We start from the raw sequence: 23,974 nt of genomic DNA, 5'->3' as shown, positions 1-23,974 counted from the left end.
GTGTTCCAGAAGAGGCCCTAATCGGGTGTGAGGGGTGTGAATGTTCCAGAATAGGCCCTAATCGGGTGTTAGGGGTGTGAGTGTTCCAGAAGAGGCCCTAATCGGGTGTTAGCGGTGTGAGTGCTGGAGAGGAGGCCCTAAACGGGCGTTAGCGGTGTGAGCACGCTGTGTCAGCTCGCCGGGGCAGATGGCGAGTGTTGTGTGAAGAGTATGTCGGCACCACCGATGGGTAGCCGTGGAAACGGGGCAGGGGAGAACGCGTGTCTATATATACTGTGAAGGACAAAATGTCTCCTCTGAGAAACCAGAGTGTCGCTCAACACCCGCCCGGGTTCCTCATAGGCTTTAAACAGGGTTTGGGTTCCCTCTGGGAAGTCATAGGTTATGCAAGACAATGGGCCTATTTATTCTCCGTAGTTTCACAGATATGCATGAGTTCACTTTAGCCTGCTGTTGCATCAGCTTGGTGTTTTTTCACCCCTGTACTAATCAGCAGAACAGCAAAAAAAATAAAGATTGTTAAATCTGAATAAAATGAGGAATGTGGTTATGAAAGCTGCATCCTTATTTCAGTCACTATCAGCATGTTATTGTGTCACTGCAGCCTGAAAACTGTGTTTCAATAAAATCAGTTTCATTCACAATCACAAAAGAATTTCTCAACTTTTTTTGAAAATGTTTTCCCATTTCTCAACAATTTTTATATGATTTGTAGTGCGTGCTGGCATCTTTAAATGTTTGCCTGTGAAATGGCTTCTAAATGGGCTGTTGTTAACAAATGGAAGAGCAACCCAAAGCAGTCGTGAAGGTATTCACTACTGTGCAAATTCAGCGTGTTTTTGACATAGTCTGCTGCCAGTTATCCCGCACATATTTGCATGTGTGATCTGGCTGGGGTTTGCACCTCTGTCTAAAAGCTGGGGCACAATGCAAATGGTCTCGGGCAGACAGTGCGTGTCTCTTCAACATCCTCAAGTCTTGTGTTCTAGAACTCTCTCGCTTTCAGTTTCCAGTAGTGATTGTGACATCAGCATTAGAATGTTGAGTTAAGAACATTCTAATCGCATATTTTTGACCTCGCCCAAAAGAGATAAACGCCCAGATATAGAACTCTTCACGAGCCACGCCCATTTCTCAACATAAACAAGGGCGGCATGGCTCAGGCAGTAAGAGCAGTCGCCTGGCAGTCGGAGGGTTGCCGGTTCGATCCCCCGCGAATTGTCGAAGTGTCCCTGAGCAAGACACCTAACCCCCAAATGCTCCAGACGAGCTGGTCGGCGCCTTGCATGGCAGCCAATCGCCGTTGGTGTGTGAGTGTGTGTATGAATGGGTGAATGAGAAGCATCAATTGTACAGCGCTTTGGATAAAGGCGCTCTATAAATGCCAACCATTTACCATTTAAACTTGTGCCCTCAGTTTCCCTTCTTCGGAATAGAAATAAAATAAAATAAATAAATACAGGTACAGATTGCGTTTATTAAACTTTGTTTTATTTTAAAAACTTGGAAAGAAGATCACACATTTTTTTTAAATATATAAATATAAATGTCGACAGAGGAAATAAATGGAAAGAAGAGGGAACTTGCACACGCATTATGTCTCTGGAGTACGCTGGTCTTTCTAGAACTTTCCAGAAAAGGTTTTTTACACCTCACTCTCTACTGCGTTCCGTGATAAGTAGAGTTATATCTTGTTTGACACATTATCAGTCTAGAAGACACCTAATACTCATAATATGAGTTCTTCAGGTCAGGGAGTTTTCAGATTGGTCTTTTGAGTGTTCCGTGAGATGAATCCAGTGGGGGAGACCACACACCACATCAAGACGCGAAAACGCTCCTTGTGACACAAAGTATGAAACCACGACCTTGCTTCCTCCTCCCTTTACTTTCAATAACATGTTCAATAACATGGCCAATATGTTAAATTTGAGGTCTCTCGCAGGTGTCAACCAGACCAACGAAAACCGCCGGTGCTGCCATTGTCGAACAACCTCCGGCTTTCCCACGAGGCCCTCCCCCGGTCTCACTCAACCTGATCACCGTATTGCGTTTAACCATCATCATCATCATCATCATCATCATCGTCTGAGCTGAGCCTGGTTCGCAGCAGTCGATGCACTGCAGAGGCTCCAGTGATTCAGGGGCAGGAAACGCCACCCCCCTCCCCTCCCCACTCTCTCTCCACACACACACACACACACACACTCACACTGCGTGTCTGTACAGGCCTGCGCACGCCTCACGGGCGCGACGGCGTCGTTCTGGAACATTCTCCCCGCCCGTCCAGACAAACAGAAACCGTTTCTCGTGCCGCGCGTTTGAACGGCTGCACCCGGCGCCAGTCAGAGAGGTGGGGGGAAATCCCAGGTTCAGAAAGTCTGCTCCGGTGCTTCGGTCCAGTCGCCTGGCTTCGCCTAATTAGCACAATTCTTCAGCCGGGAGGGAGAACTAATTGGTGAAATCAGCTGGCCGGACGGGTGGACGAAACGCAGCGCAGGACTTTTACTTTCTGACCCCTGGGATTTCCATCTCCGGTGGGCCAGCCTTAGCCTTTCAGGGGGGGCCTGAAACAGAGCCCCCCACCTCACCATACACGATCTACGGGAGAGTGGGGTCCCTTGTGACATGGGGTCGATTGTCACGCGAAGTTGACAGGAAGTTGACAGGAAACCGTTGAAATCCGAGGTGTGCAATGTGATTCACAGCAGGCTTGTTTTTGATTGGGGGGGGGGGGACTAAAAACTAAACATTGGGTAACAATGGACCCCGTATCACAACAGACCCCGCTCTCCCTTATATACTTTAGAGTAATGATGGGGCTCCAGGAGGTGACAGGGCTGTAAGCAGCTGTGTGTGTGTGTGTGTGTGTGTGTGGCATTACTGGGGGGGAAGGGGGGGTGCAGCTATGAGTCACCACCCGTTCCAGTCACCGTCTCCACATCCTGAGACTGGGCCAGACTGCTCTGCACATCTGGGGCAGACTAAAGCTCGGGGGCCTTTGTGCTCTTAACCCTCTCAGTCCGCCGCGCGGCACTCTCGACCGCATACCCTTTCAGCCACTCAAAATGGCCGCTATACTCTACGTTTTGAGCCCCCGTGAGAACCCTGCTACCCTTTCTCTCCACTTTCTCAGCCCGAGCCGAAACCCCTCGGAGTGACTGCGCATTGGGCTCGGGGACTGAAAGGGTTAACGGACGTTTATTGCTTGGGGTCTTGTCATTATTGCTCATGTTGGATTTAAGACCACAATGTCCATTAGCCCCAATTTCCTAACTGCTTGCGTATAAAACATCTCTTACTCTCACTCATTCACTCCCTCCCTCTCTCCCTCCCTCTCTCTCTCGCACACTCTGAAGACCCGACTCCATTACATCTTCGAACTCGAATTGCTCCAATCGGGCGTCTGCGCCCCCGTTGCGAAGCTCCCCGTACCACCTTGCGATTGGTCGGGATTTCAATTCCGCACTGTGACACGCACGCACTACGTTTGACTTTTTCCTGTGAGGTCCTCTCGTTTGTCAGCGGAGGAGGATATCAGAACGAAACTGTCCGTTCGCTCATCCGAAGACGGCAGGAAACCCCTCGGCTGTCTCCGGGGCAACGCTGGAGTGAAACGACCTCACTTCCTCCTCGCGGTGCAGTGCAGCGTGCGGGCCAGTCCAGCCTCAGGTCGACCCGCCCGCGCGCGTGCGTGTTTCCCGCGCCCGTCTTTGCAACCGCTCTCCTCTAGAGGGCAGCGTTCCCCCCCCCCCTCTGCAGACAGGAAGCTCCTCTCAACAACATCATTTTCGTCACTCCTGGGTTCTGCGTGCTGGTGAACACATTTGTTTTTGTCAAAGAAATAAACGGGGAAGGGGTTAGAAAAAAAAGTCCTCAAAAAATATAGAAAAAGGCTGATCAGAAAAAGGAAAAATAAAATACATTGCCCACTTCCCCCTCCTCCTCCTCCTCCTCAGACCTGAAAATTCTCAGAAACCCCCCGGGGCGAACAGAAGAGGCCTCAGGCGGACTGTGAGACGTCCACTTCCTGGTGCCAAACCGGGACTCGTCATGTAGACCCCGCGCCGCGCGCTAGCGGACTGGCTCCAGCACCTGAGCGCCTCACAGCCTGCCGACCCCCCGCTTTCAAGTGCTGTCGGGTGGGTAGCTTCCCCCCCGAGTTGGGCGTACCTCGTAACTGGGCCATCCCACTCGTTCGCGTGCCTTGTGGTCGGACAAGGCGAAGATAATCTCTGTGGCTGCGCGTTAGTTCCTGTCAGATGTTTGCATTCTCGGCTAGCAGTTGGCTAGCTAGATATAGGCAGCACTTTTGGGCTATTTCTGGGGGGGTTATTAATGCAAAAGCCACAGGAAATCGAACGCTGCAGTACTACAGTGCATGATCATCACAGAATGTCTATGGGGTTGTAGCAGTGGTATAGTAGCCTCTGCCTTTGCTTACACGGAGGACTCTGTTTGCTCGACCGTGTTGGCAAGAGTGAGTACGTCACAACTCGGCCGAATTCGTGCTGCATCTAGAATCCCGATTTCCCCGACTTGATCATCCGACATAATCAGGTGTACACCCGGCCCTGTCCTTGGGGAAACCGGTCCAGACCGTATAAACCCCACACCACTTGAAAGCAGGGTCGGCACCCTCCTCAACCCCTCCTCCCTGAACTCAGTTTGTCACCAGCCCGGCCCTCCCTCCCCCCCCTACGCCCCCCGCCCCGCGCCCGCCCCCCCCCATGGTCAGTCTCATCTCTGGCCCTGCAGGGCGGACAGGGCGGGGGAGGGCTGCAGCCCGCCGGGCGGGGGCCCCGGGTGCAGGTGGTGGCAGAGGTGGGGGCCCGTGGGGGAGGGCGGGGGGGGCATCCAGGCGGGCTGGTGGGCCGGCGGGGGGGCCGAGGCCCAGAAGGCCGGGGAGGGCGGCGAGCAGGCCATGGAGGCGCCGCCGGGGCTTGTGGGATTGCCCGAGCCGCAGTCGGAGGCCCGGAGCTTGGAGAACATGGCGAAGGCGTCGGGGAAGTTGGGCGGGGTGGCGGGGGTGTTCTGCGGGGTGCACATCTGTGGGGGAAAGACCACAAACAACGTTTAAATATTTACGTCACGCTACGCCCCCCCTGGGGGTGTCGTCCCTGGGAACTGAAACAAGTAAATGCCTCGTTCGATGAAGACCGTAACCCAGTTTTTTTTATTTTTATATCATTTATTTTTTATGTTTCATACAGTGAGCACCATTATTCACTGGACAGTGACACATTTTTTTTTGTTATTTTGGTTCTGTACTCCAGCACAGTTTGAAAGGATACAATGACAAAGAGGTTGAAGTGCAGACTTGTCAGCTTTAATTTGGGGGTATTTTCATCCATATCGGATGAACAGTTTAGATCTGTTACCGTTGTGTTTATTGCTTTATGGTATACTGATACTGTGTTGGCTGCTACCTTGGCCAGGTCTCTCCTGAAAAAGACAATCTGGATCTCAAGGAGACTCGTCTTCTCTCCCGAGAACTCCCAATCAGCCACACGCATTTCACCGCATTAAAGCGCAGCAGATACGCCACAGTCGTTATCGAGACAACACAAAGAACACATGACAACCTACAGCCCTAATTCTACAAACAACTGTGAACACATTACACAATAACGCCCTGGGGCTGGAATGAGACCCAGCACACACACACACACAGCCCTCCGTGTCTGAGACCACCGACCTCAACACTTCCAGGATAAGAAAGAGTGAAAATAGCGAAGCTCTTGTTAAAAGTGCCGATTCCAGATGTGTAAACCCAGCTGTGCCCGAGTGGGGGAGCAGGGCACGAGGCCGGTCATGTGACTTCCAGGTCATGTGATTTTCCTTCGGTCGTCTCTTTCGCTGAAGCTCAGCGTTTCTGCGAGCGGCTGGTTTCCCCCTTTTAGCGCTCGCCTCCCCAGTCTAGCTGGAGTGTGTTCAGTCTCTCCTCCATTCCTCCTCCGCTGCCCTGCGCCTGCTTTATCAGTCCTTTACCAGCATACTACTGCTCATGTACACACCCACACACACACCACACGCACACCACACACACACACGCACACGCGCACACGCACTCTCACACACACACACACACACGTGCACACGCACGCACACACACACTCTCACGCACACACACACACACACACACACACTCTCACGCACGCACATACACACGCACACATATTTATATAAACGAACACACACATGCATACACATATTCAAACACATGCATACAGTGGGCTCCATAATTATTGGCACACACACACACCACACACACACACTCTGCACAGGGAGAAGGGATCTCTTCAGCGCTCGTTATAAATAAACCTTCAGCCACATCTCTGCCATTTCTCAGAAGGCTGTTTCACATACAGCGCCCTGGAAGTGTCTTTCCGTGTGTGTGTATGTGTGTGTGTATGTACTGAGTGCATGTGTTTGTCTGTGTGTGTGTTTGTCTGTGTATGTACTGTGTGTATGTACTGAGTATGCGTGTGTGTGTGTGTGTGTGTGTTTGTATGTGTGTACTGAGTGCATGAGTTTACCTGGGTGTGCATGTGTGTTTGTCTGGGTGTGTGTGTGTGTGTGTGTGTGTGTGTGTGTGTTTGTATGTGTGTACTGAGTGCATGAGTTTACCTGGGTGTGCGTGTGTGTGTGTTTGTCTGTGTGTGTGTGTGTGTGTGCGTGTGTGTGTGTGTGTGTGTGTGTGTGTGTGTGTGTGTGTGTGTGTGTTTGTCTGTGTGTGTGTGTGTGTGTGTGTGTGTGTGTGTGTGTGTGTGTTTACACAGGCCTGACACACAGAATCTCCAGGGACCTGCAGTGAGGGAGCGTGACTCTGCAGCCCTGAGGGTTCTCCTGTAGTAACAGCCAGTTACAGTACCACACACACACACACACACACACACACACACACACACACACACACACCAGTCTCCTACCACACACAGTACCACACACACAGTACCACACACACACACACACACACACACACCAGTCTCCTACCACACACACACACACACACACACACGCCAGTCTCCTACCACACACAGTACCACACACACACACACACACACACACACACACACACACCAGTCTCCTACCACACACAGTACCACACACACACACACACACGCCAGTCTCATACCACACACAGTACCACACACACACACACACACACCAGTCTCATACCACACACAGGCACACACACAGGCACACACATATACAACCCCCAGTCTCCTATCCTACCCCACACACACACACACACACACACACAGAGCTCTGTTCAGCCTCCTTCAGCAGCTGTAGGAGGACGAGCAGAGACAGGTGCCCTTTGACCTTTGACCTGTGGGGCTCCCCCCGTCTCTCGAGCACATGGACCGGAGGTGTGATCAGGACAGGAGGGGAACGTGAAACCCTGCTCCCTCATGCCAGAACGCAGAGGTGGGGGGGCCAAGGCAGAACTGGTCTATGCAGATAGTGTAAAACTCCCTCGGTACAGAATGTGCATTGAACCATTGGGATTATCACACCAGACTCAGTCAAACACCCAGTGGAAACGGTGTGCATGTCTGCAAGACTTAACCTGGAATGGGACTGGATATATATATATATATATATATATATACACACACATACTGTATGTATATGTACAGTATATGTGCCCTGGCTCAAATAAATACTCAGTTCCGATTGGTTGACAGGCTGCCGTGCACTATATTTGTGCATAGGCATGGTAAAGTGTGTATTGCCTCTTTAGTTCAAAATTACTACAACAATCAAAATTACTACACATATCATAGGTTACATATTGTTGTTTATAATTATAGTTTATTATTATTTTATTATTTTTATTTGTATTATTACTAAGTTACAAGTTGCAACTTCCTGCCCTATGTGAGGAGACTGAGACCCTGGACTCTGTCCTGTTAGACTGCAATAGGTTGGTCTGGCCCACAGTATCTGCCAAGTTTATAGATTAGTTAGTCCGTTTTTTTGTTTGTTTTTTTTCTTCCTTTTTTTTGTTTTTTTTGTTTTTACTGCCCTTTGCTGTATCAGAAAGGACCATGTGTGGACTTGGACATATGACACGTGTGCGCACATGTATGCTCATGCACGTGTGTAGACACCAGCGCCCTGCAGAGGCACCTCCCAGCCAGCGGGGGTCAGTGATTTATTACCAAAAGCTCTGTGCATCCTGCTCCTGCCCCCTCCCCCTCCCCCTCTCCCTACATCCTCTGTGTCTTGCTGCAGGACACAGAAATGGCTGAAAGCAAATGACCCCTCCTATGACACCCCCCCCCCCCCCCACCCCCATCCCCCCACATCCTGTTACAGCCTCCGGCCTGTGTGATGCAATGGCTGTGCACTGTAAAAGCAAAACACAAGGGCCACACACTTCCTCACACACACACACACACACACACACTCCCGCACACACACACTTCCTCACACACACACTCCCGCACACACACACTTCCTCACACACATTCCCACACACACACTTCCTCATACCTATCATTCCCCCCAAAGGGGAAACAAGCCTGTATACTTCACAACAACAACAACAACAACAACAACAACAGCTGTGTGTGTGTGTGTGTGTGTAGGGGGTGTGGGGGTGGTCAGGTCAAGATTACTTGGCTGGGCATAATCCAAGCACTTACTTTGACTGCAGACTACTTGTCCAGAAGTGCATCTCCACTAATGTCAGATGTAAACTGGGCGACTGAATTGGCTTCACACGGTTGACTGAAGTCGCTACGTAAGCAGGGCTGCCGTTGTTGCGGTGAACCGAAACCTTGTTCATCTTAAACCGGGAAACTGTCCGTGTCTGGTCTTGCCCACCAATTGTAATTGTAAGAACAATATTTGAACACCGAGCCCAAATGCAGAAACACACATTTCATATCTCAGGGCCGGACGTTCCACCACAGGGCGTCTCAAATTATGCAGTGATGCAATGTCAACAGTCTGAGAGCCCCCCCCCCCACCCCAGCCCTCCTTTTTCTGAAACGCACGCCCTCTAGGCATGACCTTGCCAAGATTCCACTCCCTCAAACACACCCACAGGAATGTAGAAAATGCAACAAGCATGTTTTCTTTTCTTTTTTTTGGGGGGGGGGGGGGGGGGGGGAGGGTTTGGTGAACTAAATGCACTTACCATCTGATGATGGTGACTGGGGATACTGGCCTCCTGGAAGAAGGAGCTGAGAGCCATCTGTGGTGGGAGAGGATGGGAGCTGCATGAGTACGTACTCCAGACCGTGACTGTGTGTTTACACTCTGAAGGACCGGGTGTATAATCCACCCTCTCTTACAAGAAATAACTTCCTTATAACTGTCTGCGGTGGGAAAAAAAAAAAAGTGTTGGCATTAATTCTGTTAACGCATCAAAAAAAAAAATCACTGTGCTTATGAGAATTCTATTACACTGATGTCATCGTCCTTATCGTTTTGTGTACGTCTCCCAGCAGGGCGGATTGCACTTCCTCTTGCGCAAACTACCACTTCCTGTCTTTTCAACGCAAGCCAAAAGTACGGCCCACAACTCTGCGATTGAGTTTGCCATTGTTCAGTCCGACAGCAAATGTGTTACATCCTTAACTTTGAGCTGCTAATTCAAAGCAAGAGTTGGCCACTCATTCACATACCCTGCCCTTTTCACATTCATATCCGACACTGCCTAATTTATGGAAAGGTGTATGCACTGGAAAAAGTAAAAATCCAAAAGTCAAAGTTGTGTGTTGTGTTGCCATTTGACTACATAGCCCTGAATGCAATTTCATACATCTGCATAAATAGCACTAAAATGAACAACTTACTCAAGTCTGAATTCAATGAAATAGTCTTCAGTCAATGTTTGCCTTTTGAGAACATTGTAGAGATTAACATTTCCAGCGAGCAAAGTTCTCCTAAATGCAGGACTATGTAAAAACCTGATTACTATCCCTATATTATCACAATTCAAACACGGCCAGCAACTCGGCCATTTCAGGAACATGATATCAAATAACAGGGTGAAATAAAACGGCTGTCCCCCTTCTTCCCATGGCTTCATTGGCTTGCAGTGCGCTTCACTTTAACATGGTTTGTCAGCAGCCAGTTAAACATAAACGTATCACTTCACCAGCGAAGTATTTGTTGAGATACAGATATGTACATCTGAGATTGCAAATCTAGGGCAAGCAGCTGGGAGGAAAGTCACGTTAACCAGGTTTGTGGGCAGTGTTCTTAATATCTTTTTTTTATTTTTATTGTTCGCTATTGGGCTGGGATATCACCTTCACCCTGTATTAATTCATACACTGTACACGCCGTTTCTGACAACTGTGTCGTCCATTGTGTGAGGCTGAATGACAGCAACGGATGAATATCAGAAAATCGCAGGGTCACAATCACACATGTTTTGTACTGCAGCTCACATTGCAAGCGCGTGTTTCGCAGTGATAATGGGTGCTTGGTATCCACGAGCTGTGACGCTGTTGGCGATAATGGATTCACAGATCTGACGACGGCGGTGGAAACTACTCGATTGTTTTGTATACACTGAACAGGCTAACGTATACTACCGACTACTATTACTACACTCCAAGTCCAGCACAGCACGAGCACCCTTCTGGTGTAGCCGATTAACATCTTGCTTGATAGCCACAAATAAACCCCAATTTTATTGAGTTATGTTCGGAAGTGTACTGTAACTCGCCCCAGACACAATCCAGTTCACGACGATCCAGATAGGTTCTTGGGTGGTGTTCACTAGCTGTACAACATTAGCCTGCTTATCATCCCATTTGGTCTATGATCCTATCGACAATGTTAATGCGACCATCCCCAATCAACTAGCTAAATATAAAATGCCACTGATTCTGCTTAGAAACATAAAAGTGAAACGAATGTTTCGGGAACGCGAAATGGCTACTTTGCGAGCAATGCGACAGTATGTGATATTGAAACGTGGCTAGCTACCAATCATTGTAAAAAATAATAATAATAAACACGTCGTCCATCATCCACTGCCCTGGCAAGCTAATCGGCGATTAGTATCGATTATGCATTTGACCACGTCTTCCGGATGTGGTAACCAGCTAACGTGGTTTGCAGTATGGTGTGAATAGCTACAGTAGCCAAGTAAATCCCATAAACCAAATAACCTAGAAAGCATAGATTGATATTTTAAGTAAAATATGGTTAAACTTTTCTGAAAACGCCTTGTAACACCCCCTCCCCCCCATATCACATCACCCCTCTTTCACTTTACGTTACACACATATAAACACACCTCAAATTGCCAGTGAGCCGCTTGAAGAAGCTGCTTCGCCTGATCAGCGGCACAACCGGCGATCTGGACGAACTGGTTGATCATAACATGGTGCCTGAGCTCGTCCGTATTCACCGACATGACCACCGTTCACGCCACGCCACGCCAGACAGTGAGTAAAAACAATGAAGAAATGATTATTCAGTATAGCCAGGGCCTCCCAACCTTCCACTCCCCCTGCCTTCCAGTAACAACAAATATTTAAGTGTCATCACCAACAACAAAGGCCAATTCACCAGCCGATTGGACGTCTGAGTCCACATGAGTATTCATTCGGACATCTTATTGGCCAAAAACAAATAGCCAATCCGCAACTATGAATTGTCAGGGTCAGGCCGTCTCCGATTGGATACTGTAACTGGAAGAATTCAGTCATCGTGTTTATTGGCCCTTCCAGTAAAGTTTTCGAGATATTAGTCAGTAATTGGTCAATTCACGGTTGTGTTTGTTTTCTTCAATTTGTCTGGCGGCCTTGGCAAGATGCTTCATTCGTCAACGCGAAAGAAAAACAAAATGTTCCTGTACTTTACATAGACAATATAGACTGAGGTAGGCACTTTATCAATGTATTGTGTTTTTAATTCTGGAGAATAGCTAGCTCTTAGTGTAAGTTTTGTGATACATCGATTAACCAACCTCGCTCATATCACATTTATATTTCAAATGAGCACATACAATTATTTCCCTAGCTATAGCTATAGTATAGGTTTAGTTTATGTGAATAAGGCCATAACACTTGAATTGATGCGGGGAAAAAAAGAAAGAACATTTATAACACCACGCCAATAAGTGATACACATTTAAAACATCTAATAACACAATACCGACACGTATACTAACTTATTCATGTTTAATACGTCTTTATAATGGCTTTACTTTTTGTAAACACGCATATTTGCAACGAAAGTCCCTTATCAGACTGCAATCCATCCAATCTCCCTGAGAAATGTGAAAATGTTACTTTCGAAAGGTTTTTGGTATGCAATTAAGAAGGTCAGTAGACATTGTTCACATCTTTTATGGATTGTTTGCACCAAGCACACGAAGACAAAACATAGAATATGACATTCAAATGGCATTTTGTCTGGCTCTCTACATTTTTTTGTTCTGGCATAAGCGTACAACACCTAAAATACGCTGTGGTTAAACATCCTGCTGCCATCGTGTGGCAGACAGTATGTATAACAAAACCATGTATAACTAGCCAGTGCACTAGGACCCAGTCGTGCGTCGTCTGGTCGTTCAGACATGATGGCAGACTCTGGTCAAACACGGAAGGATGTGGATTTGGGATTCTGTAGTGAATTTCTCAGGTAAAGATCAAAATATATTTCATGCAGTATTTTCGAGCCGCATTATCAGCTTAACCGCACTATGTGTTTATCGCTAGGTGCCTGGGTTCAGTGTTTTTTTTCTCTTAAACTGGAGTTTGTGCACGTGGAGCTAGTGGATTAGTTTAGCCAAGTCTCCAACCGCAAACCCCTCGACAACCAGAACCACTGTAAATTCCTTTAAGTCACTTTCTCTATGGTGTTTATTTAGTTCCGGTCGAAGATTTTGATCTAAGTTCCGGTGACGGGTACAAAGATGGATGTCGAAATGTAAAGACAGACCGGTTTTACAAGTACGAGACAGTATTTGCTTTGTTTTGTTTCTGTACAGTGTACACCCAAGCCTGAACGTTTCCCCATATAGGCTGCACCTTCTTACCAGTCGATCAGTTTAAAAAAGTGACTTTTCGTTCAACAAGTAAAGTTATTTGAATACGCTTAGCTGTACAATATACACTTTGAAATAAAACATCCCTTAAAATGACATTAATTATACATTATTACAATTTACTATACACTAATTTACCCCTGAACCCATACCAACCCCATTAATTTTAATGAAGTACCCCAAAGGAAACCAATATCCGTTAATGGTGTTATTAATTTCTGCAAGATCCATTAGAAACAAGTTAATAGTCTTCATTATTAATGGGAAGGTCAATGGTATTTTAACGTAAAAAATGAAGGGATCTGTTTTCCTACTGATCTGTAATTCCGGTAATTTTTTTTAAAATAACGTTGGCTACTGAAGGCATTCCTGCATTTTAACGTGTCGTCTGCACGGTTACCGGGACAGGCCCTCCGAGCTGTTCGCAGCGCGGTCACGGAGCCACAAGATCCCGTTGCGGGGCCAGAAGGACTTCATCCCGGATGCGTCGGAACAGCAGCAACGGAGGCTGGAACACAGCCTGGCGGAGCACTGGAACCTGCTGTCAGAGGAGCGGGTGGAGAGACTGTGAGTCTCGCCGGCCGCAGAGGACTGATTCGGGAGGGGGAAACTAGACATTCAAACAAGATGATTAATGGCATGGGGGCAGCCTAGTGGGTTAGGTACATGTCTGGGACCTGGAAGGTTGATGGTTCACCACAATAAAACGCAGCTGTTGGGCCCTTGAGCATGGCCCTTAACCCTGGTGGGGATTGTCCCCTGTTTCGTCTAATGAACTGTAAGTCGCCTTGGATAAAAGTGTCAGGTAAATAACAAATTATAAGTTATTATAAGGTACACTAAAACAAAGGTACAAAAAAGGTACGCTTGTCACTGGGGTGGTGGCCTATAGCCATGATAATAATTCATTTGTGCCTTTTTTGCTTGTAAAAGGTACTTATCAGTACCCAAAGAACATTAATGTACCATTCAGGATTTGTTTTCAGAAATGTGCTCCTTAATGAACAAAAATGTGCTGCCTTTGTAGCATTATTTCTGAGAGTGCAGCACATCTGAAGGGAGCAGCTGTTAGAAATGCCTGAGCCTAATGTTAAAGGTACAATGGGTAATTTCGGTAATTTCTGACGGCCAAGAGAGGAATTGCAGCAACAAAAACACCCTCAAACCACATCACTGTTTATCCCACCGCTTTTCTGTGAACGTGCTGACGTTGAATTCCACTGCATATTTTGAAACCCTAATTTAGGGACTATAAACACAGGCAGAGGGTGTGTCAACATGTCAGTGAGCCTTTTCTAATAATAGGAAGGGATTTACAATGGTCTTGTCACAGTTGTTGTAACACAGAAATCTTAGCTATTGTAGCCTTAAACTGCATGGAGGCACTTTAACTCAAGGTGTGATGCTGGTTCTGTGTGTGCCCACGCAGTGGAAACCTGGTGAAGGGCGTGTGGACCCCCCTGGACGGCGTTGTGGAGCTGCAGTCCCCCGCTGTGAGTGAGGAGGGCCGGGGGTGGGGGTGGGCGAGTTAATTTAGGAGCAGCCTGGTGGAGTCGAACACGGTGTTTACACAGATCTGTAATTTTGCTGAGACGTGAATTGACGGTTGCAGGACTCCTACATGAAGTTGGCCTCTTTGTGTTAATTATATGCATTTGATGTTTTTGTTTTTGTCTGTGCTAAAACCAACAAAAAAAACGAAAAACGTTGCTCTCTGTATGTTATTTTTCGTTGGTTTTGCTCTGTGCGAGTTCCTGTTTGAGTTCCTGTTTGAGTTCCTGTGTGAGTTCCTGTGGTCATGTGACTCTTGTTGCAGGCGAAGTTCTGGCAGACGATGGGATTCTCTGAGCGTGGAAAGCAGCTTCTGCTTCCTGAAGAGGCTCTTTACCTCATGGAGTGTGTGAGTGACACCCAGACGGCCAATCAGACGGTCTAAATTAACAACTGCAACTATTACAAGCCAATAAGATTCTCTCCGAGTGGGAAACTAGAACATGGCTACTAGTCAGATCATGTGCCGTGTCCAACTGCTGAACAATCAGGTCTTTGTGAGGTCATATGCTCCGCCATCCATTGCGAGAGAATGATAATGTTTCCATTGTTTTTTTTAACCAATATTGAATACGCTTTTCTTATGTCTTGTGTTCATTACTCCTTGATGTTGTTGTGGTTATCTCTCTGACGTTGCCAGGGGAACGTGCAAGTGTTTTACCGTGACCTCCCGCTGTCGATCCAGGAGGGCTATGAGCGGTTTCTCACCCAGGACACCGTGAGTCTGCAGCACTATCAGGTACCCGGGAGATGGGAATGGGATGGGAACAGTGCTATTGGTATGTTGGCCTAATTGACGGGCGACATTGGCTCAGCCGGTAAGAGCAGTCGTCTGGCAGTCGGAGGGTTTGCTGGTTCGATCCCGCCCTGGGTGTGTCGAAGTGTCCCTGAGCAAGACGCCTAACCCCCAATTGCTCCTGACAAACTGGTTGGTGCCTTTCATGGCAGACAATTGCCATTGGTGTGTGTGTGTGTGTGTGTGTGTGTGTGTGTGTGTGTGTATGAATGGGTGAATGAGAGGCATCAATTGTGCAGCTTTTTGGATAAAGGCGCAGTATAAATGGCAACCATTTACCATTTAATTGAAAACAAAACAATGTACACTGAAATACTACACAATGCAACTTAACAAACAAGACACTATCCGCAGTAAAATGCCCAGTGTCAATTCAACTCTAGCAGACTACATGTGAGTTCAGTAGGGGCCATATACACTCTGTAAGAGTTGACTTAACACTGAATATTTTACTGTAGAATAATACTAAAAGGACATGTTTTAAAGAAAGTGTACAGAAACATACAGGAAATTAGAACTTCATTCTCTCCTCTCTTCCCTTTCTTAAGGTCTTTGGCCATTTGAAGAGACTGGGATATGTTGTGACCAGATTTGATGGGTAATTGTTGAATCTTTCTTTTTTAAATTGATGTAATGAATGTAATGCTTGTGTGTAATCTCCGGGGTGTGGGTGTGTCTTGTGGAGAAGTGGGCGAAGACATAGATGTGTTCGAAACCTCATACATAGCATATTACTGGTACTACATTTCAATGAAAATCAGTGGTTTTTGTGGTTTTGAACGCCACTGTTATTTGGGCAGTATCTCTCTCTCCTGGCCGCCTGACCCGGTGTGTTCCCCGCAGGTCCCACATCCCGTCCCTGTACGAGCGGCAGCTGAACCTGCCGCAGGTGTCGGACCGGCCCGGACGCCGGCTGAAGAGGAAACGCAGCCTCAGCCCAGGCTCCGGGTGAGCAGGACACGCCTGTCTGTAGACTGTCTGTGGGACGCACCGGTCTGTAGACTGTCTGTGGGACGCACCGGTCTGTAGACTGTCTGTGGGATGCGCCGGTCTGTAGACTGTCTATGGGACATAGAGGGTCTGTAGACTGTCTGTGGGGCACAGAGGGTCTGTAGACTGTCGGTGGGGCACAGAGGGTCTGTAGACTGTCTGTGGGGCACAGAGGGTCTGTAGACTGTCGGTGGGGCACAGAGGGTCTGTAGACTGTCTGTGGGACATAGAGTGTCTGTAGACTGTCTGTGGGGCACAGAGGGTCTGTAGACTGTGGGGCACAGAGGGTCTGTAGACTGTCTGTGGGACTCAGAGGGTCTGTAGACTGTCTGTGGGACACAGAGGGTCTGTAGACTGTCTGTGGGACTCATAGGGTCTGTAGACTGTCTGTGGGGCACAGAGGGTCTGTAGACTGTCTATGGGACCATAGGGTCTGTAGACTGTCTGTGGGACACAGAGGGTCTGTAGACTGTCTGTGGGACTCATAGGGTCTGTAGACTGTCTGTGGGACACAGAGGGTCTGTAGACTGTCTGTGGGACATAGAGGGTCTGTAGACTGTCTGTGGGGCACAGAGGGTCTGTAGACTGTCTGTGGGACACATAGGGTCTGTAGACTGTCTATGGGACTCATAGGGTCGGTAGACTGTCTGTGGGACTCATAGGGTCTGTAGACTGTCTATGGGACACATAGGGTCTGTAGACTATCTATGGGACTCATAGGTCTGTAGACTGTCTGTGGGACACAGAGGGTCTGTAGACTGTCTGTGGGACACAGAGGGTCTGTAGACTGTCTGTGGGACTCATAGGGTCTGTAGACTGTCTGTGGGGCACAGAGGGTCTGTAGACTGTCTATGGGACTCATAGGGTCTGTAGACTGTCTGTGGGACTCATAGGGTCTGTAGACAGTCTGTGGGGCACAGAGGGTCTGTAGACTGTCTGTGGGACTCAGAGGGTCTGTAGACTGTCTGTGGGGTACAGAGGGTCTGTAGACTGTCTGTGGGGCACAGAGGGTCTGTAGACTGTCTGTGGGGCACAGAGGGTCTGTAGACTGTCTGTGGGACTCAGAGGGTCTGTAGACTGTCTGTGGGGCACAGAGGGTCTGTAGACTGTCTGTGGGCACAGAGGGTCTGTAGACTGTCTCTGTATCTGACACTCGAGCGTCTCGCTGCAGGCACGCTGACGGACCAGAGGGGCGGGGGGGGGAGAAGATGGAGGTGGAGCAGGAGGGGGAGACTGCAGGCCTGAGCCCTGACTCCAGTCTGGACCCAGCCCCTGCGCAGGAGGAGGAGGAGGAGGAGGAGGAGAGGCCAGACGTGTGCTCAAGAGAGCAGACTTGTGGTAAGCTATGTTACTGTGGAACGATTTAAAATAAATATTCCATTTAGTTCGCCAACAACGCCTTTTTAATGCAAATGAAAGCAACTCGGGTCTAACAATGCCAGCTACCTGATTCCTTGCTCACCTGTGATTTAAGAACAAAAGAACAAATGTTGCATTGATGTAAAGTGTATTATAACAGCCAAGTAATTGTCAACTTTTTTTCCTCTTGGTGTTTATTTGTTTTGTTTAAAATATGTTGAACGCCCGCCAGGAACGGGGGATTCCGTGGAGATGGCGTCTGCCCCTGACTCCGCCCCTGACTCCGCCCCTGACCCCGCCCCTGGGCGGAGCTGGTGGGCGGGGCAGGAGGCGGAGCCAGAACAGGGGCTGCCACGTGCCTCCGGGGCCCGCTGGGACTTCAGCGCCTTCTCGTTCCCGGACCTGGGCAGCAGGGGCCCCCTCCCCAGGCTGGCAGCCCCCGACCCCGCCCTCCTGCCGGGGCCCCTGTCCGTGGGGCCCTGTGACGTGGCTCCCTGGCTGCGGAGGTTGAACACGCAGAAGGAGCGGCTGACCCAGCGGGAGCGCGACCGGGCCCGGTACCGCCGCGACGTGAACAGGGACCGGGAGGTGCGCCGCTGCGGGAACTGGGCCGAGTACCGCCACCTGCTGGAGCGGAGGAGTCAGCGCAGCCGGCGGGAGAGACCCGCGCACCTGTGGGAGGGAGAGGTGAAGCCCCTGCTGCAGCCGGGACAGTGCGCCAGCCCAGGTACCACATCGCATTACACTCCCATTACACTGCATTACACTCCCATTACACTGCATTACACTCCCATTACACTGCATTACACTCCCATTACACTGCATTACACTCCCATTACACTCCCATTACACTGCATTACACTGCATTACACTACATTACATTATCTTATCTTACCTTACATTACGCTCCCATTACACTCCATTACCTTACATTACATTATCTTATCTTACATTACAGTGAATTACAATACATTACACTCCCATTACACTACATTACACTCCCATTACACTGCATTACACTCCCATTACACTGCATTACACTCCCATTACACTACATTACACTCCCATTACACTCCCATTACACTACATTACATTATCTTATCTTACCTTACATTACGCTCCCATTACACTCCATTACCTTACATTACATTATCTTATCTTACATTACAGTGAATTACAATACATTACACTCCCATTACACTCCCTTACACTACACTACAGTACACTACAGAATGTTACATTACACTACACTACACTACACTACACTACACTACATTACCTTACATTACATTACATTACACTACATTAAATTACATTTTATTTAGCAGATACTTTTATACAGCCCCCGTACAACATTACCTTACACGATTGGGTTACCATAGCAATGCTTCATACGGATAGAGTGCACGTGATGTGAGGTTGTGTTTGGCTGACGGGGTGTGTGCGGCAGTACAGGTGAACTTCTCTCATTTCTGACAGGTGACGTGATGAAGAGGATCGGCGTGATTCAGTCTTCCCATTGGCAGGAGGGAGTGTCTCGGTGTGTGCCCCTCCCCTCTGTGTGGTCGCTCGGTTTTGGTTTCTGGGTGGTCGTGGTTTGGTCAGCTATCCCCCCCTCATGTTAGGGGTCAGACCGAGGAGGAGTTCTCTCCACTTGATATGAACCGTCGCTGAAAGGCGTAACCTGTAGCATCGTGGCTAATGTACATTAGACTGGGACCCGGAAGGTTGGCGGTTAAAGTCTCCGCGTAGCCACGATAAGATACGACCAGCTGTTGGGCCCTTGAGCAAGGCCCTTAACCCCTGCATTGCACCAGGGGGGATTGTCCCCTCTTTAGTCTAATCAACTGTAACGCGCTTTGGATTAAATTAGCTAAATATCAAATTATTATTATTAATTTGCTCACAGTTGGAAATACCCACAGCTCCTGCTGGGATAGGGTGGTGTGATGGAGCTCATAGTGGGCGGAGCAACCGTGCTGTCAGTCAGTTGATGTGAACCAGTTGAGTGAGTTCTGAGTTCTGTGACGTGATTGGTTGCCGTCAGCGAGTCGTCGATGACGAGTGTTCCGTGTGGTTCTCACAGACCGGGACAGGACCCGCCGGAGTGGACCATCTTTTTCAACGTCTACCAGCCTGACAGTGTGGCCGACTTCAAGAAGTCCAGCCCCGGGAAGCCATACACGCGCATGTGTGTGTGCAGGTAAAAAGCACACATAGCCTACACGCAAAGTGACTGTGCAGGTACAATTCTGTTCCTCGAGGATCAAGTTACAGTACAGTAACATTACATGTTCTCTTTGGGTACAAATGAGTGTTTTCCAAGCAAAAAAGGTACTAATTTATTCCATATTGCTGACTAGGGGTACCAGCAACAAGCATTTGTACCCTTTTAGGCCATTTTCCTACCTTTATTTGTTCAGCTCAAAGGCTGGGTGTTATTGCTCTTGCAATTGTGATAAATATTACACATGGAAATGGCAGCATGTATTGACTGTGGTTTCTGCAATATGAGAATATCCAGCAGAGGGCTCTGTGTATATGGGCCAGCTCTTCGGCCGGTGACGGTGGTGTCGTGTCCCAGGTTCGACAGCCCCGTGCCGGACCTGCGGACCTTGAAGCTGCTGTCCTTCCAGAGCGGGGACGTTCCCGTCACCTTCGCCGTGGTGGACCACGGTGACATCTCCTTCTACACCTTCAAGAGCTTCCGGCTGCCCACGGACCTGTCCCACTGAGGGACCTGGGCACCGGCGGCCATTTTGATCTGGCCCGGGCACCGCGGCGGCCATTTTGATCCGGTGCGAGAGCAGGGTGCCGGGGCGGCCATCTTGAATCGGAGGGGGGGCAGGGTGCCGGGGCGGCCATCTTGATTCAGTGGGGGAGCAGAGTGCCGGGGCGACGCCCGCTTCAGTGACCTCACGGGGTCAAAGTTGACAAAGACCCTGTCACCGCTGCTGCTGTTCCCGAAGTGCCCCGAGAGGCGAGGGAACATTCCGGAACGAAGCCCCACCGCATCAGATCAGGAGCGAGCTCTGTTCAGAGAGCCTTGTTCACGAGCGCACTATAAAGCCCGTTACGCGCTCTACGCAAAGGAACGCAAAAACGTGATCGTGGGAAACGACACACGGAGCGACGCACGGGGGCGTTCTCGCGTCCCCACGTAGTGAAATGTGTGGACCCAAAATCTTAACGCAACGCAAACGGGTGACGCGTTTCCGCTAGAGGCGCTAAATTTAAACGGGATGTAAAGAAGTTATCCTTTCAAACCAGATTGGGCCAGGCTGCCACCTTGTGGACTGGAGGTGCATAGCCTCAGATAGGGCTCAAAGAAGCCGGCGAACAAGTGTTTTGCATATAAAGAGCTTGCGTTTGCCCTGCGTCTGTGTTCCTTGCATAGAGTCTGTAACGGGCTTCAGGCTGCACGGTGGGCCTGTCTCTGTCCTCGCTCTTCAGCACAATGTGCAGGACATCAACAGGAAGGGGCAGAGCCCCAGGGTTTGGTACAGAGACTTCGTACAACGTTCAGCCATTTTTATGTTCAGTGGACTCCTCCCTCGGGCGATTTTCTTTGCGTACTTAAATAATCTGAGGGGGATAATCGGTAACACTTTACATCAAGGTTAGTGTTAAGACAGTTCATGTATTTGTTCATGGTTGGCTGCTTATGGGTTTATGCTTATGTGGTTTGTTTATGTATAAATGTTCTGGTCCAGTTCATCCTGGGGTTACACGATGTGTTCTGGTCCAGTTCATCGTGGGGTTACACTATGTGTTCTGGTCCAGTTAGTCCTGGGGTTACACTGTGTTCTGGTCCACATAGTCCTGGGGTTACACTGTGTTCTGGTCCAGTTAGTCCAGCACAGTACCCAGTGAATGCAATACGGCTAAGCTGCTAATTCGATACTGATATTTACTTGAAATCGCTCCATTTAAAGACCTACACGTTCTCTTGGAGGCTTGATGGTGCCAATATGAATACGAGCTGTTTACTCGGTCGTGTTTTGTTAATACCTCCCCTCTCAAATAAATTTGGAGCAGCAGTCTCATTTAATCATAATTTTATGTTCAATTAATTGTTCTCGGCCTCATCGAATGGCTAATTACTCTGAGCAATAAAGTCAAGTTCCTGTCTGTATTAGTTTTTAAAGACTCTCCGTTGAATAGAATAACTTGCCGACCTACATTTACTGGTGTCCTTCTGTTAGTAGGAAAATGCATTCCAACCGGCCATGTCAGTGGCAAAGAGTTGGCAGGAAATGCATTTGTGCAGCGGTATTAACCGAGGGGTCAAATGGAAAACGCTCTGTACCAGACCAGATGTGCGTGCTCGTTTTTGTTTCAAATACTTTTTTTTTTTTTGCTCAATTGCAGTTGAGCCGACCAAGAGGATCACAAGGCAGGGTGTGCCCTTTTTTGACAGTATTTCATAGGTTCCAATATCCTAGACCAGCTCAGCAAGGCATAGAAAAGTATTTGAATCCAAAAACGATTGCGTATTTGACACCAGTGGTCTGCTGTGTACCAAGGTAGGGGAAATCCTTGCACTCTCTGCTTGGAAAAGGGCAGGACAGGGTAACCTGTTGCATCCGTTTAGTCTGACAGGAATGATAAAGGGAAAATAGAGAGCTCTTATTTTCATATTTTTCGGCCAGTCCTGTGCGCTTCACCGCGAGGCTAATTTTCCGTGCAGTGTACAGCCCTAGTCGATGATGGAACCCTATTAAACCTGACTGCCTAAAACACTGTGTGTCTGTTTCCGATGATTTGACCAGACCAATGCTTTGCTGGCTTTTGAAGGTAATGAGTTAATGACATGATTTGCGGTAATGTGCCGTTAACATTTCTCTCAGAGCCTCCGGAACTCCCTGGAGTGGGCTGCTGAAAGCTGAGACCAGTGAAGCATATTATTTATTTAAAGGTACAATCTGTCAGATTTTTGTGTGAAAACATTGTTACAAGACCATTGTAAATCCCTTCCTATCAGTGACAATGGCTCACTGACATATTGACTCTCCCTCTGCCTGTGTTTACAAATCCTTTCATTGGCTGAAAACTGGTTCTAATTGCCACAGCCAATGGCATTTCAACGTCTCCACGTTTACAGAGAAGGGGGAGGGATAAACAGCGTTGTGGTTTGAGGGTGTTTGTTGCTGCTATACCTCTCTTGACCGTTAGAAGGAATGAGCTATTGTGCCTTTAATGTTTATTTGATGGGGATAGATCCATTTAAACCTAGATTACTGTAAAACCAACCAAATCCAGTGCAGTGCATCGCAGCATTTCTAGCATATGCTAATGTCCCAAGATGGGCTTTTAGTACAGGGCTGTGTGTTGAGGTAAACCATATATGTAATGTCATAATGGATTATTTCTCAATGTCTTTAACACAATAGCCTGGGGATGTTTGTATGATGTGATGAGGAGCTTGGTGTCGGCTGATGTCTTCAGTATCCGCTCAGTATTGGCTGACAGACCCCCCCCCCCCCTCCTCTTAAGCCTTGCGAGTGCTTAAATTTGTCACTCTTAAGTTCCATTTCAGGGCATGGACCAGCTGCCAGATGTCCTCGTGCTTGACCTCCCATGCACACCCCAAACTGGATCATCAGACCGACATCATTTAATCTGAAAGAATCATCGGCTGCTATTCCAGCTGCTGGGCCCGCTATTTCTGCACCAGTGTTAAATCAGAAACGCACATTTTAAATATAGCACCTGTCATAGCTGTACTTAACCCGTTTTTTGGAACGTTTGTTCAAAATTCTAAGTGTTCTAAGTGTTCTAGATCTGCTCTCGGTTACCAGTAGTGATTGTGACATCAGCATTAGAATGTTCAGTTAAGAACATTCTAATAAGGTATTTGTCATCTTACACATTGAGGGATTAAGATCATACATTTTTTTGCTGCTATGTTTTTTTGAGCAACACATTGTGTCCCACCTATTACACAACAGGAGCTCAGAACTGACTAGCACAGTCACTTATTTTCTACTGATTAGGATCACAGTTTCCTGTTTGTCTTCTGGTAGCATGAACTCTACAATCCTGTGCAGTAGTGCCCAGACTAAGTCCCTGGTGGGGTTTGGGAGGGGTTGAGGCTGGTTTTTACGATAACAAATTGCAATTCAGAGCATTGATAATCATTGATTTTTTAAATTCGTTTTTTTTACTGGTAATCCCCCAGTAAACCTTTGCTGGACTAGATTTAAAACTTTAAACACAACAGACATTGTGTTTTCTTGTTACTACTC

General features: G+C 48.1%; 3 protein-coding genes across 6 annotated transcripts in view; 2 read left to right on the top strand and 1 right to left on the bottom strand.

Moving 5' to 3' along the window:
* LOC133115024 (glutamine-rich protein 2) overlaps positions 1–626 on the top strand; it is a 20,526-nt gene extending 19,900 nt beyond the window's left edge. The window contains exon 16 of the mRNA XM_061224730.1: positions 1–626. This exon is cut by the window's left edge and continues 1,465 nt beyond it. The gene's annotated coding sequence lies outside the window, so the exon portion shown is untranslated.
* Positions 627–1,469: 843 nt separating this feature from the next.
* On the bottom strand, positions 1,470–11,487 carry LOC133115215 (UBA-like domain-containing protein 2). 2 transcript variants are annotated; one of them, XM_061225010.1, is made up of 3 exons: positions 11,273–11,487; positions 9,155–9,211; positions 1,470–5,049 (listed from the first exon to the last, which is right to left on the bottom strand). In XM_061225010.1, exons 1-3 carry the CDS (start codon positions 11,390–11,392, stop codon positions 4,741–4,743), a joined length of 486 nt encoding a protein of 161 aa, XP_061080994.1. In that variant the 5' UTR covers positions 11,393–11,487; the 3' UTR covers positions 1,470–4,740. The 2 variants fall into 2 exon arrangements, with proteins under 2 accessions (XP_061080994.1, XP_061080995.1); XM_061225011.1 differs by having other exon boundaries at positions 9,155–9,335; positions 11,273–11,407.
* A 256-nt stretch (positions 11,488–11,743) lies between these two features.
* On the top strand, positions 11,744–22,466 carry tsen54 (TSEN54 tRNA splicing endonuclease subunit). 3 transcript variants are annotated; one of them, XM_061224145.1, is made up of 12 exons: positions 11,744–11,860; positions 13,439–13,597; positions 14,460–14,523; positions 14,847–14,930; positions 15,222–15,320; positions 15,926–15,975; positions 16,221–16,325; positions 17,539–17,705; positions 17,959–18,453; positions 19,206–19,266; positions 19,813–19,929; positions 20,311–22,466. In XM_061224145.1, exons 4-12 carry the CDS (start codon positions 14,865–14,867, stop codon positions 20,459–20,461), a joined length of 1,311 nt encoding a protein of 436 aa, XP_061080129.1. In that variant the 5' UTR covers positions 11,744–11,860; positions 13,439–13,597; positions 14,460–14,523; positions 14,847–14,864; the 3' UTR covers positions 20,462–22,466. The 3 variants fall into 3 exon arrangements, with proteins under 3 accessions (XP_061080129.1, XP_061080128.1, XP_061080130.1); XM_061224144.1 differs by lacking the exon at positions 11,744–11,860 and adding an exon at positions 12,491–12,624; XM_061224146.1 differs by lacking the exon at positions 11,744–11,860 and adding an exon at positions 12,894–12,935.
* The last annotated feature ends 1,508 nt before the right edge of the window (positions 22,467–23,974 follow it).

This window comes from Conger conger, chromosome 16 (assembly GCF_963514075.1).
Source record: "Conger conger chromosome 16, fConCon1.1, whole genome shotgun sequence".
Lineage (NCBI taxonomy): Eukaryota > Metazoa > Chordata > Actinopteri > Anguilliformes > Congridae > Conger > Conger conger.
The sequence above is the reverse complement of the archived record's forward strand: the minus strand, read 5'-3'. Positions and strand labels throughout refer to the sequence as shown.

What these genes read in the sequence shown, in the direction of transcription:
- LOC133115215 (XM_061225010.1), bottom strand. Translation starts at nt 11,392, where the DNA reads ATGTCGGTGAATACGGACGAGCTCAGGCACCATGTTATGATCAACCAG. An exon ending in CGGCTCACTGGCAATTTGAG is followed by an intron (nt 9,212 to 11,272) that starts GTGTGTTTATAT and finishes CTCCCACCACAG; the next exon opens with ATGGCTCTCAGCTCCTTCTT. An exon ending in CCAGTCACCATCATCAGATG is followed by an intron (nt 5,050 to 9,154) that starts GTAAGTGCATTT and finishes TTTCCCCCACAG; the next exon opens with ATGTGCACCCCGCAGAACAC.
- tsen54 (XM_061224144.1), top strand. Translation starts at nt 12,560, where the DNA reads ATGATGGCAGACTCTGGTCAAACACGGAAGGATGTGGATTTGGGATTC. An exon ending in CTCTTTACCTCATGGAGTGT is followed by an intron (nt 14,931 to 15,221) that starts GTGAGTGACACC and finishes TGACGTTGCCAG; the next exon opens with GGGAACGTGCAAGTGTTTTA. An exon ending in TGAGTCTGCAGCACTATCAG is followed by an intron (nt 15,321 to 15,925) that starts GTACCCGGGAGA and finishes CCCTTTCTTAAG; the next exon opens with GTCTTTGGCCATTTGAAGAG.